Genomic DNA, 12,180 nt, shown 5'->3' on the forward strand with positions numbered 1-12,180 from the left:
CACATTCCAGATAATTTTAAGTCTCTTTTATGGACTCCATGGACCACAGAAGCTCTAATCCATGCTAATATCATATGAGTTTATGTAGTGATCATTGTTTCTTTACAATGTTGTAATTACTAAATATACTTTATCTATACAATATACAATACAATATAAAATATACAAATATACTTACCAAATATACTTTTAAGACTGCCCCCCCCGTTTTATTTTTCCTTGTAGAAAGTGAAGTAAAAGCTTTCCCAGTTTTAATTAGCGACCAGAGTGAGATCGTTGACACCAATGGAGCTGGAGATGCATTTGTGGGAGGTATGTACTATCTGGATTATTGCTTTACTTGAAGTGCTCCCCCATCCCCCACTTCTTCATTAGAGGGTATTTTTCCCCCTCCAATGTAGAATGTCACATTGTTCTTTTCAAACTTTCATTTGCATCCTAAGATTGTGTTTTAATGGACTGTTAATTCTCTTAGGAAAAAATGTGTTTTGTGCCTTTAAAGATAATTTGCTATTATGCAACATCCTCATTGTTTTCACAAAATTAATTGTATCTGCCAGAATGTTGCATAAACAAGCTGCATCAAATACCTTATGTAGTGTACTCAGAATCCCTCCTGGCTTTAAAATGTTAGCACATTGCTCTTCTTTTAAACAGGCTGTAGTGAATATTAAAGCGTATGTAAATAACTGAGTGTAATGTTTGAACTATATTTTGTTTCTTAGTGAAACTGCTTCCTGGAATGTTGATGTGCAAATAAATGTGAAAAGACTATAAAGAGTTAAATATTTTAAAAGTGAGATGTAGAATAACATCTGCTGCTACTGTTAGTTCTGTTTGCAACCATATTATTTTTTGGCATCAAAAATAGGAGGAGGAGCAGTTGGCTAGTGCGCCAGCTGCGCCGATTCCTAGAGATGGCCATGGTCATGCACGCCATAATTACATCCTGTTTGGACTACTGTAATGTGCTCTATGCCAGGCTGTCTTTGAATACTGTTTGAAACTTCACCTGGTGCAGAATGCTGTGGCCAGACTGTTGACTGTGGCCAGTTATAGGGAGCACATGACTTCCTTGTTACAACAGCTTCACTGGCTAGCTGTCTGTTTCTGGGCACAGTTCAAAATGCTGACCCATAAAGCCTTATACAGCTTGGGACTAGGCTACCTGAAAGACCACCTTCTCCCATACGAGCCTGCCCAGGGCTTTCGATTTTCAGAAGAGGCCCTTCTTTTGGTACCGCTGCCTTCAGAGGCATGTTTGGTGGCAATGCGAGAGAGGGCCTTGTCAGTGGCTGCTCCCAGGCCGTGGAACTCCCTGCTGAGGGAGGCTAGGCTCTCTCCCTCTCTGCAGTCCTTGTGCTGGCAGGCAAGGACATTTTTATTCAAGCAGGCCTTTGGCGTGTAAGTGGGTCTGTTAGGTTAAATGCAGTTTTTATTCATTATTGCTCTGTTTCTAATTATGTTTTTGTGCATTCATTTTATTATTGTTTTAATCCAATTGTATTTATTATTGTAAGCTGACTTGAGTGCCATTTTCTTGATAGAAAAGCGGGGTACATATCAATCAATAAACAAATATCTCTATATATATGGTTCAAAATGCCTCAACAAAAACAAAAACTTGGTCTAGCTGAAAGGTTGTCTTGTTGAAAGCAGTCTCTGTCTATTGCAATGATATTCTGTATTCTGTTGCATTTTGAAGGTTGTAGTGTCAGTAAGATCCTAAAGGTGCAATCCTATGCATGTTTGGACTGAAAAAAGTCCTACAACATCTAGCATTCCCCAGCATCACTGGCCTTATCTTAACATTGACAACTTCACATGGCTCGTCCTAGAATTATTTTCCCTGATGAAAAACATTCTATTAGTGTCAGTAAAAGTAAGTGGCCACAGTGGCTTAGTGGTTAAGATGCTGAACTGCAGACCGGAAGGTCAGTAGGACAGCAGTTCGAGACCCGAGTGCCGCGTGACAGAGTGAGCTCCCGTCTTCAGTCCCAGCTCCTGCCAACCTAGCAGTTCGAAAGCAAGGAATTGCAAGTAGATAAATAGGTACCGCCTCGGCGGGAAAGGTAACAGCGTTCCGTGCACGTTGGTGTTCAGTCATGCCAGCCACATGACCACAGAAGCGTCTTCGGACAGCGCTGGCTCTTCGGCTTAGAAATGGAGATGAGCACCACACCCTAGAGTCGGACACGACTGGTTGGGGACACCTTTACCTTTTAAAAGCCTCAAAGCATTCTATTAGACCCTAGTTTTCCTCAAACTACCATGCTAGGTTTCAGCATTTTAACCTCCCCATCAGGTTTTTCAGAGGACAAACAAAAATCTCAAGATGAGGAGTCATGGTATTTTCTGCTTGGTCTGTGAGCTTTTGCTTATTGGCTCTGCCCCCACTACCATCAGGCTCTGTACTATTAAAGCACCTATTAAGAACCTTCCCCTACTGTCCCACCAGGCTTTATCCCTAACCTTTGAAGCATCATCTGTTATCTCTCAGGTTTCACCCCCTGAACACCTGGCAATCATGAGCATCTACAGGAATTTTCCAGTTTGGGAGTGGCGGGGAGCTGCACCGCAGTTTGTGGTTTTAATTTGCATGCATAGAGCACACCTCTACAACACACCTGTGCATTTTCCCCGTGTGCACTCTTTGTTGCCGAGTATCACATTCCATGACATTTAGAAGCCTACACAGAGTAGTAGAAGATCCTGGGAATTGAACATCCCTAATGCTGAAGAATGTTATATTCAAGAAGCATCATGAACTCCAACAAAACTTTATTTGGAGTGAAGAATAACAAACACACACACTTAGGAACAAGAGAAAAAAAAATACCAAATTCACAGACACAGTACAACTGTCCACATAATATCATCATATATTTTATGGCATCATTGCCCTTATTGTAACATTGACAACTTCACGTGACTCGTCCTAGAATGATTTCCTTCATCTTGGAAACATTGGTGAACACTCTCTAGAACAGTCTTCCCCAACTTGGTGCCCTCCAGTTGTTTTGGGCTACAACCCCAGCATTCCAGACCATTGGCCATGCTAGCTGGGGCCGATTAGAGTTGGCAGTCCAAAACAACTGAAGGGCACCAGGTTGGGGAAAGCAGCCCTAGAGTAGCAGTGGAGTCTGTGGGGAGTGTCTTTAGCAATGGAAGGAGAAATGAGATGAGTGTGCCTGATCAGGTTTTAGGGTTCTAGAGGACGCTGGACTACTCACTTTACTTTTGACATTGTTATCAGCCACTTTTTACATCAGCTAACAATAGAACTTTTGCATGGCTTGAGTTTTGAACTACAGCAATGTTCTTTTGGAATTGCATACTTGTCCTTGAACTGTACATTTGGTGCATGGTTCACATTTTTTAAAAGCTCTGATAGCATCAGAGAACAAGTCTACTATTTCGGGTAGATCTGATGGTTGAACATCAATATGGCCTCTGAGAAATTTGACCTGGCCTGAGACCTGGCCTCTGAGAAATTTGTATTCTTGGTCTACCCCTGTTGTTTCTCAGTGGGTAGACCTGGTGTCCAGGCATTATTTTTCCACCCACAGCTGAAACCCTCAGTTCTTTCCATGACTCCCTTCACCCCTGTAATGGCCTTTTGGGTCAAAGGCCATTACAGGGTTGAAGGGCATTGTTAATACTGAGGTTCAATATTAATACTGTCCTGCTCAGCTGCAGCTCACTGCTAGGCTCTACTCTCTACAAGCAACACTGTTACATGGTATGCTGTAGTTAGACCGAGTACAAACTTGCACATGTTCTAATGAGACTCACACACCCACTTATAAGGAATCTTTAGACATTGGCAATAGAGCGTCTATGGCTAAGAAGGCAATTCCCAAAGAGATTCACACTCAGACACTGTTGGAGAGGATAACACTACAATGGCACATTCATTGGGATTTACAAAGATTCAAATGCACAAGCTAGTTTTGGGGGAATTAGCTGAGCAAATGGATTTAACACTTAAGACCAATTGGGGATGCTCCAGCCTTCACCAAGTTATGCTTTGGTGGGGAAATGTACTGCATTCTTGTGGAAGCTGAGCTGAAGGCCTAAAAGCAGCTTTCAAGACTGTAGAAAGGAGTATTCTCAATGCCTGAAGCCTACACACACACACACACACACACACACACGTGAAATCAGGGGTGGAGGCTACAGTTTGTCCTAAGACCTTCTAAAAACCATTATACCTTTCCTTCGGCTGAAGCCCTTTCCTGCAGACTGGAACTAGTGTCCGTTGCAATTTCTGGTCTCGGGTGACGAGGAAGGAAAGCAGAGAGCCTTGACTAGGGGAGGCAAAGCACCCACTGTTGGCACCCTGCTCTGGCAAGCAAAGAGCTTAGTGATTTCAGCATGGATCCTTTCCTCTGGGAGGAGAGAGACTGATTTCAGCAGGTGAAGGACCTAGTGATTTCAGCAGCATGGCCCCACACCTCTGGGAAGAGTGGGATTCAGACTGGCCCAACCTGAGGCTTCTTACACAGTTCAGAGAAAGGCAGTGACATCACAACTCTGTTGAGCCAGACACTGCTCATAGGCACTGGAAATGGTGCTGCTTGCTATGGGATAAAGACTGAGTTGGCCTTCCATCTCATGTAACAAAAGAGGGTGCTTGGGAATGATGGCTGTGCTTACTGGAAACAGAAGTCCTACTTACTATCTCTTACTCTTTTAACAAAAGATGACTTTGCATGTTAATGACTGCCTTAAAGACAGGTGTCAAGGCTGGAGTTCTACAATGGGAGCATATTGCAGGTAGTTGACTAGATAACTTGCCAGATATCACTTTTGCTGTCCAGCAAGTTCATGTTTTGTTGAATTGTTACCCCCATCTTTGCCTTTGGGGAATGCATTTTAAGAAGTCCATTAGAAACTGAATTGCTTGATCTAGTCTTGCATGATGCTTTCAACCCCGTTCCTGTGCCTTTCTCCCACCTTTGCTGAGGCTGGGGATGAAGACATCTGGCTTTTTGGCTGTGTCTCAAAATGGAGTCAGTACTGTTCCCTCAGAGAGCTACTTTGCAACAACACACAATAGATTCAGGTACCTTCACAACAGTGTTCTTTATTTCAACAAAATATGAGAAAACCCTAACTTAGGTAGAGCTGTGTGGCATACTGTCTTAGCTCCAAGGCCAACACTAAGAGAGAATTAGGGAGAGATTCCACATGGCCTTTTAGCAAGAGCTAAAAATGGCAGGCTGTCTTAAAGCTATATTGGGGCTCTTATTGCTATCAGGGCTTTTTAAAAATGTGCAACCATAGACAAAATATATATCTCACAACGACCCATTCTAAGCTTTAATAAATTGCAATGCCCCATCTGCATTTCTTTGAAACAACAACAACAGTTGTCATACACCACTCTAACACACATTTCTCTGCAAAATGGGAATAACAACACTTGGGCTACTTTGCAGGTCTTGTGTGACCCACACTTTCTCAGCCACAACACTGCATCCTTCAGTATGGGTATAATAATAATGAACTTTGTCAAGGTAACGTTTAAATTTTTATAAACCCATAAAAAAAATATTAACAAGACCCAAGTTAAAAAGAGCATTAACTCCTGTCTTTGCTGCTACATTTTGTTTTTTGGTAGACACATTACTGCCCAAACCCAGCTACAGGAAATTGTTTTTTTATTACGCTGCACTTACTTCCTAACAGGGAAGACCCCAAAAAGGCTTAACACACTTGGGGGGGGGGTGATAACCATTGCTCTGACTTCATTCATTGACTAAAAACACTAAAAGGTGGGAGCAGGCTAGTTTCTCACAAAATCAATAGGCAGAATAGTGGCTGCACATTTTGCTTCATATCTCAGGTTCTACGACTTGCTTTTTTTTAATGAAAGCTGGGAATCTGGAGATTATGGCTCAGCCGCAGGGGGTCAATTGCCAGCCCTCGCCCTTTCCTGTGGATGCCCATGAGTGTAGATCCTCATAATATGAGTTGGCCATCTCTCCATTTCCCTTATGTTCTCTTTCAGCACTACTCAAATTTGGAAATAATGCCAATTGGACATAGGATATACTATAATATATTAGCCAACTGGCAATTTCGACGGTGCCCAGAGTTCATTACTTATTTGGGAATAATTATTCCTAGAGATATGTCCCAAATGATTAGTTTAAATTTAAACAAATTGATTAATGATATTTCACAAGATATAGATAGATGGGCATCTTTAAAGTTGAGTTTATGGGATAAGGTGAATACACTTAAGACGAATTACCATACCCTGAATTATTTATGTTATACGTGGGATCCCTATACTTATACCTGGCAAATATTTCCAAAAACTCAGTGCTTTGTTTTGTAAATTCTTTTGGGGTTCCTCTCCATCAAGAATATCTTTAAAAAGCATGCAACTTCCAATTAATGAAGGCGGGTTTGGTTTTCTGGATCTAGCTATGTACCATTGGGCCTATTTGCTGACCTCTACTAAATTTTGGTCTTTTCCACTCAAATTAGATTTTCCTCTGTGGAATCTATTGGAATCTTCTTGTCTGGAGCCTCTCTTTAAATGGATGGCATTAGGTTCTCGACATACTAAGGTAGACAGAGCTCCTCCCACAATTTTGGCAGTTAGGGAAGTTTGGCGTATAATGTCACGTCACTTACAGTTTGATCCATTTTGCCATGCTAAACTGACTTTATGGAGAAATCCAGATTTAAGAATTCGCAAGAAATTTTTTTATGGCGGACCTAGACAGATAAGATGATCTTTATTTTAGATCAGTTAGTGGGGGTTGATGATGAGGTTTTGTTATTTTCAACTTTGTGAGATCAATTTGATCTGCTGGCTTCATCGGAATGGCAGTACTTGCAGTTGAAACATTTGTTGGTATCTAGATTCATCCCCGCTGCTTTTACTGCCTCGGAGTCTCCTTCGCTATTGGAAATACTTATTGAAGCTGATCAGATGTATCGACCTATGATTCATGTTTATAAATATTTATTACCAATGAATAAATATGATACAAGTGGTTTACAGCAGGAGTGGGACAGGGAATTGAAACGTCCTATTTTGTTTAATGAATGGACTGCCATTTTGGCGTCTGTGTCGGACATTTCAATGGATCTTTGGTTACGCCTTATTCAGCAAAAGCTCTTGTTTCGTGTCTATTGGATACCACAATGTCTTTTTAGTAAAGGCTTGTCAAATTCGGCTAATTGTTGGAGGTGTAATGCAGTTAATGCTTCTTTTATTCATATGTTTTGGAAATGCCCAATGGCCATCTCCTTTTGGGAGGAAGTTATTGTACGGATAAATTTTGTATTGGAAAGCTCTTTAATATTTACTGATGTAAATGTTCTTTTAAACTATTTACCTGCTTCTTGGAATGTAACACATGGTCAGCATCCCAGACCCACATCCCAGGAAAACAACCAACCCCAGACCTAGAAGGGCTCCTTGGACTGGGGTGGGAGAGCCTGATCCACTCCCGGGAGCCCCATGGAACCTGCCAGCAGCCCCTGCTTGTGGCAACCTCCTTATGGGGCAATAACAATGAGACCTGGTAGGTAGGGACCATGATAGACTCCGGGGCCTCCAGTAACTTTATGGATGCCGAATTCGCCCATTGCCATCACATCCCCACATACTGGCTGGAGATGCCACACCCAGTAGAAACCATCGATGGATGATTGCTCCAGTCAGGCCCTATCACATGAGACAGTGCCTCCAACCCTGGAAATTCAGGGTCAGACAGAGCAACTTCAATTCTACCTGGCTGCAGTACCCAACTTCACATTAGTCCTGGGCATGCCCTGGCTCACGCTTCATGTTCCCTGGATCTCCTGGTCCTAGAGGGAACTACTCTTTGCTTCAGACTGCTGCCAGGAACATTGCTGGCCTGAGCGGGCATCAGCGGCAGCAGATCCAGAACTCCTGGCACCCTCATGCTCCCTCCTGGCTAAGTACCGGGATTTCAAGGATGTCTTTGATAAGAAAGAAGCAGATCACCTGCCTCCTCATTGGCCCCATGACTATGCTATCGAGTTAGTTCCTGGAGCCCCCATCCCTGATGGCTCGATCTACTCACTCTCAGAGCCAGGACTTGTGGCCTTATGGGACTTCCTGGAAAATAATCTTTTTTGGGGCTTCATAACCCCTCAACCTCCCTAGCAGGTGCTCCTGTCCTGTTTGTTAAAAAGAAATGCAGTGAACTCTACCTCTGTAACGACTACTGGGCCCTGAACCGGATCACCATTTGCAACCAGTATCCTCTGCTGCTCATACCTGAACTTCTGGAATGATTCCGGATCGCCAAGGTTTTCACCAAATTGGACCTAAGGGGGGCTTACAATTTGGTCCGGATCTGTGCTAGGGATGAATGGCCATTATGAATACACCATCATGCCTTTTGGACTTTACAACACCTCTAGTGTCTTATAGCATTTCATGAATGATGTTTTCCAGAACTATCTGGACCGCATCGTCATTATTTACCTAGACAATTTTTTTATCCACTTGCCCAGACAGCACACAGTGCCCATGCATAAGCTGTGCTACAGTGGTTGCAGGAGCACCGGTTCTATGTCAAACTGGAAAAGTGTGTTTTTGACCTCTCAGTAGTAGACTTCCTAGGCCACCACATCTCTCCTGGTGGGGTGCAGATGGACAATTCCAAAGTGGAAACTGTGCTCTCCTCCAAAAAACAGGAAGGATGTCCAGAGATTCCTGGGGTTTGCGAATTACTACCACTGGTTCATCCCACACTTCGCCAAGATCACCGCTCTGATTACTGACCTGCTCTGGGGCAGGACCCCATTCCATTGGGGCCCAAATGCCCAACTGGCCTTCCAGTGGCTGAAGGACCGCTTTGCATCTGAACCCATCTTGCAGCACCCCAATCCCCACACTCCATTCATGGTGGAAACAGATGCCTCTAGTGTGGTGATTGGGGCTGTGCTACTTCAGCCCTCCTGAACCGACAGCCATCTTCTGCCCTGCACCTACCTCTCTTGGAAACTGACACTGGCTGTACAGAACTATACAATTTGGGATAAGGAGCTCCTGGCAATTAAGGTTGTTTTTGAGACCTGGCGGCACCTCTTGGAAGGCACCTCACACCCTGTGGATGTTGGCACAGATCATCATAACCTGGAATATCGTCAAACAGCCCAGAAGTTAAACCAGAGACAGATGTGGTGGTTCCTGTTCTTTGCCCGATTCAATTTCAAGGTGACGTACCTTCTGCACTCCCAGAATTGGCAGGCCAATGCCTTGTCCAGGAAACCCGAGTACGCCACATCCATAGGTGAAGAGCCTTGTACCACTTGTCAGGAGTGCCCTAGCGGCCTCTTTCAGGACACTCCAATAGCCAACTCAAGACACAGACGAAAGGATTCTTTTCAAGGCTTTAATCCTTTTACAACTTGATGACTCTTTCAGATGCTAATCACCAGCGACTAAGCAAGGAACATCAGAGTAGACTATGCTCCGAGTAGGCAGTTGACTACCTCTTTCCCTTGGGTCCACGGGAGGTGGCCGCTGCTTGCGCGCCAAACGGGCGCTACGCCTCCTTTCCACGCCCTCCATCACTCGTCGCTCCCTGCATCTGCGTCAAGCATCTAGCAAGCTCCCCTCCTGCACTTTCTCACTGCTAGGATCACTATCTATCCCAGGAATGCCGGCAGGAGGAATCTCTGCCAGCTGCTGTGACTGTGAGGGATGAGCTGGCTCCTCTCCCACGGATTACTGATCCTCCTCAGAATCAGAACTGCTCTGGGCTTCTGTCGGCTCAGTTTCCACCCTGACATCATCCCCGCTCCCATGAGGGCCCCCTTGTGCTCTTCCCCTGGGGCCCCGGGTTTGTGGGGGTACAGCTGGTGGAAGCGCCTCAGCAGCAATGGAGCATGCACATTTTCCGCAGGTTCCCAGGTTCGCTCATCTGACCCGTACCCCTTCCAGTCCACTAGATATTGCAGGCGGCCACGAGAAAGGCGGGCGTCCAGAATCTCCATAACCTCAAACTCCTCCTCCCCCTCCACCAGCACTGACCGTGGGGGGGAACCAACCAAGCGATGAGGGTCACCAGAAAACAGGGGGTATAGCAAGGACTGATGAAAAACAGGATGGATCTTCATGGAGTAGGGGAGAGCCAGGTGAAAAGCAACAGGGTTAATCTGGGCCGTAATCTGGAAAGGCCCCATGTGGCGCGGCGCGAGCTTCCTTGTGGGTGAGTGAGAGGGGAGGTATTGGGTGGACAACCAAACCCAGTCCCCCAGTTGCAGAGATGGACCCGGCTGGCGCCGCCGGTCCGCAGAGGCCTTGTAGGCTGTCTTGGCTTGCTCGAGGGAGTCCCGTAAGAGGTGGTGTACCGCTCGCAACTCCTCTAAAAAGTCATGGGCCGCTAAGGTGGACAGGAAAGCCTTGGGGTGGTAACCAAAATTGGCGAAAATGGAGTTTGGTGGGTGGAAGCATGGCAGACATTGTTATAAGCAAATTCTGCGAGAGGCAGCAAGGAAAACCAGTCATCTTGCTGGTAATTGACATAACAGCGCAAATATTGCTCCAGAGTTGCATTGGTGCGCTCGGTCTGACCGTCCGTCTGTGGATGGTGGGCGGAGGAAACACAGAGCGTCACATGGAGAAGCACAAGTAGCTCCCTCCAGAAATGGGCAGCGAATTGGGCCCCCCTATCCGAAATGAGACCCTCGGGCCATCCGTGGAGCCAGAAAGCATGCACCAAAAACAGCTCCGCCATCTCCCTGGCTGTGGGCAACCCAGAGCAGGGGATGAAATGGGCCATCTTAGAAAACAAATCCACCACCACCAGAATGGTGGTCATACCATGTGAGGGAGGCAAGTCAGTGATGAAGTCAAGGGAGAGCAGTTTCCAAGGTCCTGAGGGGGTAGGCAGGGGGTGAAGCAAGCCTGTGGGCTTGCCTGAGGGGGCCTTCACCCGCTGACAGGGTGAGCAGGAGGCGACATAGGTCTTAATGTCCCAACACACATGAGGCCACCAAAAATCCTGCGTCACTCTGTGCAGGGTCTTGGCGAAGCCAAAATGCCCAGCGGTGGGGGAGTCGTGGCACTGATGGAGGACCTTCTCGTGGAGGGGTCTAGAAGGCACATAGACCCAGCCAGAATGGTAAAGCAGGCCACCTCGCAAAGAGAAGGGGGTAGAGTGGGGGGGCAGAGGCTAGCCCCAATTCCTCCACTTTTGTGCAAACAAAAGCATCCTGAGCCTGTGCAGAGTGAAGGAGCTCCTCCCAAGAGTGAGGCACCGCAGTTGCGGCCAGGCTCTGGGGGGAAAGAATCAGAGAGCGGGGGGATTTCACGTTAGCCGGCTGGAGATCCAGCTTACGAGAAAGAGCATCTGCTTGTAGGTTGTCAGAGGCCTTCACATGGCAAATCTTAAGGTGGAACTGGGGGGAAAAAAGCGACCACCTAATCTGCCTCTGGTTTAAGGCACGGGCTGTCTGAAGATGTTCGAGGTTGCGATGGTCAGTTCTAACTTCACCTGGGTGCTGTGCCCCCTCCAGCAGATGACGCCAGGTCTCCAAAGCGGACTTGATGGCCAACAGTTCCTTCTCCCAGATGGTATAATTCCTCTCAGACATGTTCAGCTTCCTGGAGTGGTATGCACAGGGTTGCAACCCGCCGCCTGCCCGATCTGGCTGAAAAAGCACCGCCCCCACCGCAAAGTCAGAGGCATCAGTTTGCACCGCAAAAGGCTTCTTCGGGTCCGGATGTAACAGGATCGGCTCAGAACTAAAAAGCTTCTTAAGTTCCTCGAAAGCCTGGTGGGCAGATGCCATCCAATGAAAAGGAGATTTCCTGCCCTTAAAGAGGTCCATGAGAGGAGATGTCAGCTGAGCAAAGCTGGGCAGGAACTTTCTGTAAAAATTAGCAAACCCCAGAATACGTTGCAAGTCCTTCTTGGTGGATGGAGCCTGCCAGGAGAGGACAGCCTGGACCTTTTCAGGATCCATCCTGATACCATCAGCTGAGATAATGTAGCCAAGATAGTCCAAAGAGGTTATGTCAAACGCACATTTCTCCAGCTTGGCATAAAGATGGTGCTCGCGGAGGCAGCTGTTGCTTGCGCGCCAAACGGGCGCTACGAGCCCTCCATCGCTCGTCGCTCCCTGCGTCTGCGTCAAGCATCTAGCAAGCCCCCCTCCCGCACTTTCTCACTG

General features: G+C 46.2%; 1 protein-coding gene across 4 annotated transcripts in view; it reads left to right on the forward strand.

The window, feature by feature from the left end:
- The window catches only part of ADK (adenosine kinase), a 532,303-nt gene that overhangs the window by 489,282 nt on the left and 30,841 nt on the right, over window positions 1–12,180 (forward strand). For all 4 annotated transcript variants that reach the window (XM_084845185.1, XM_084845186.1, XM_084845187.1 and 1 more), the window contains one exon: window positions 226–312. In XM_084845185.1, the coding sequence (XP_084701311.1) occupies window positions 226–312 (87 nt within the window). The remainder of the gene's footprint in view (window positions 1–225; window positions 313–12,180) is intronic.

This window comes from Heloderma suspectum, chromosome 3, assembly GCF_057233095.1.
Source record: "Heloderma suspectum isolate Gila_16-S chromosome 3, 16-S_ref, whole genome shotgun sequence".
In the NCBI taxonomy this organism is placed as follows: domain Eukaryota; kingdom Metazoa; phylum Chordata; class Lepidosauria; order Squamata; family Helodermatidae; genus Heloderma; species Heloderma suspectum.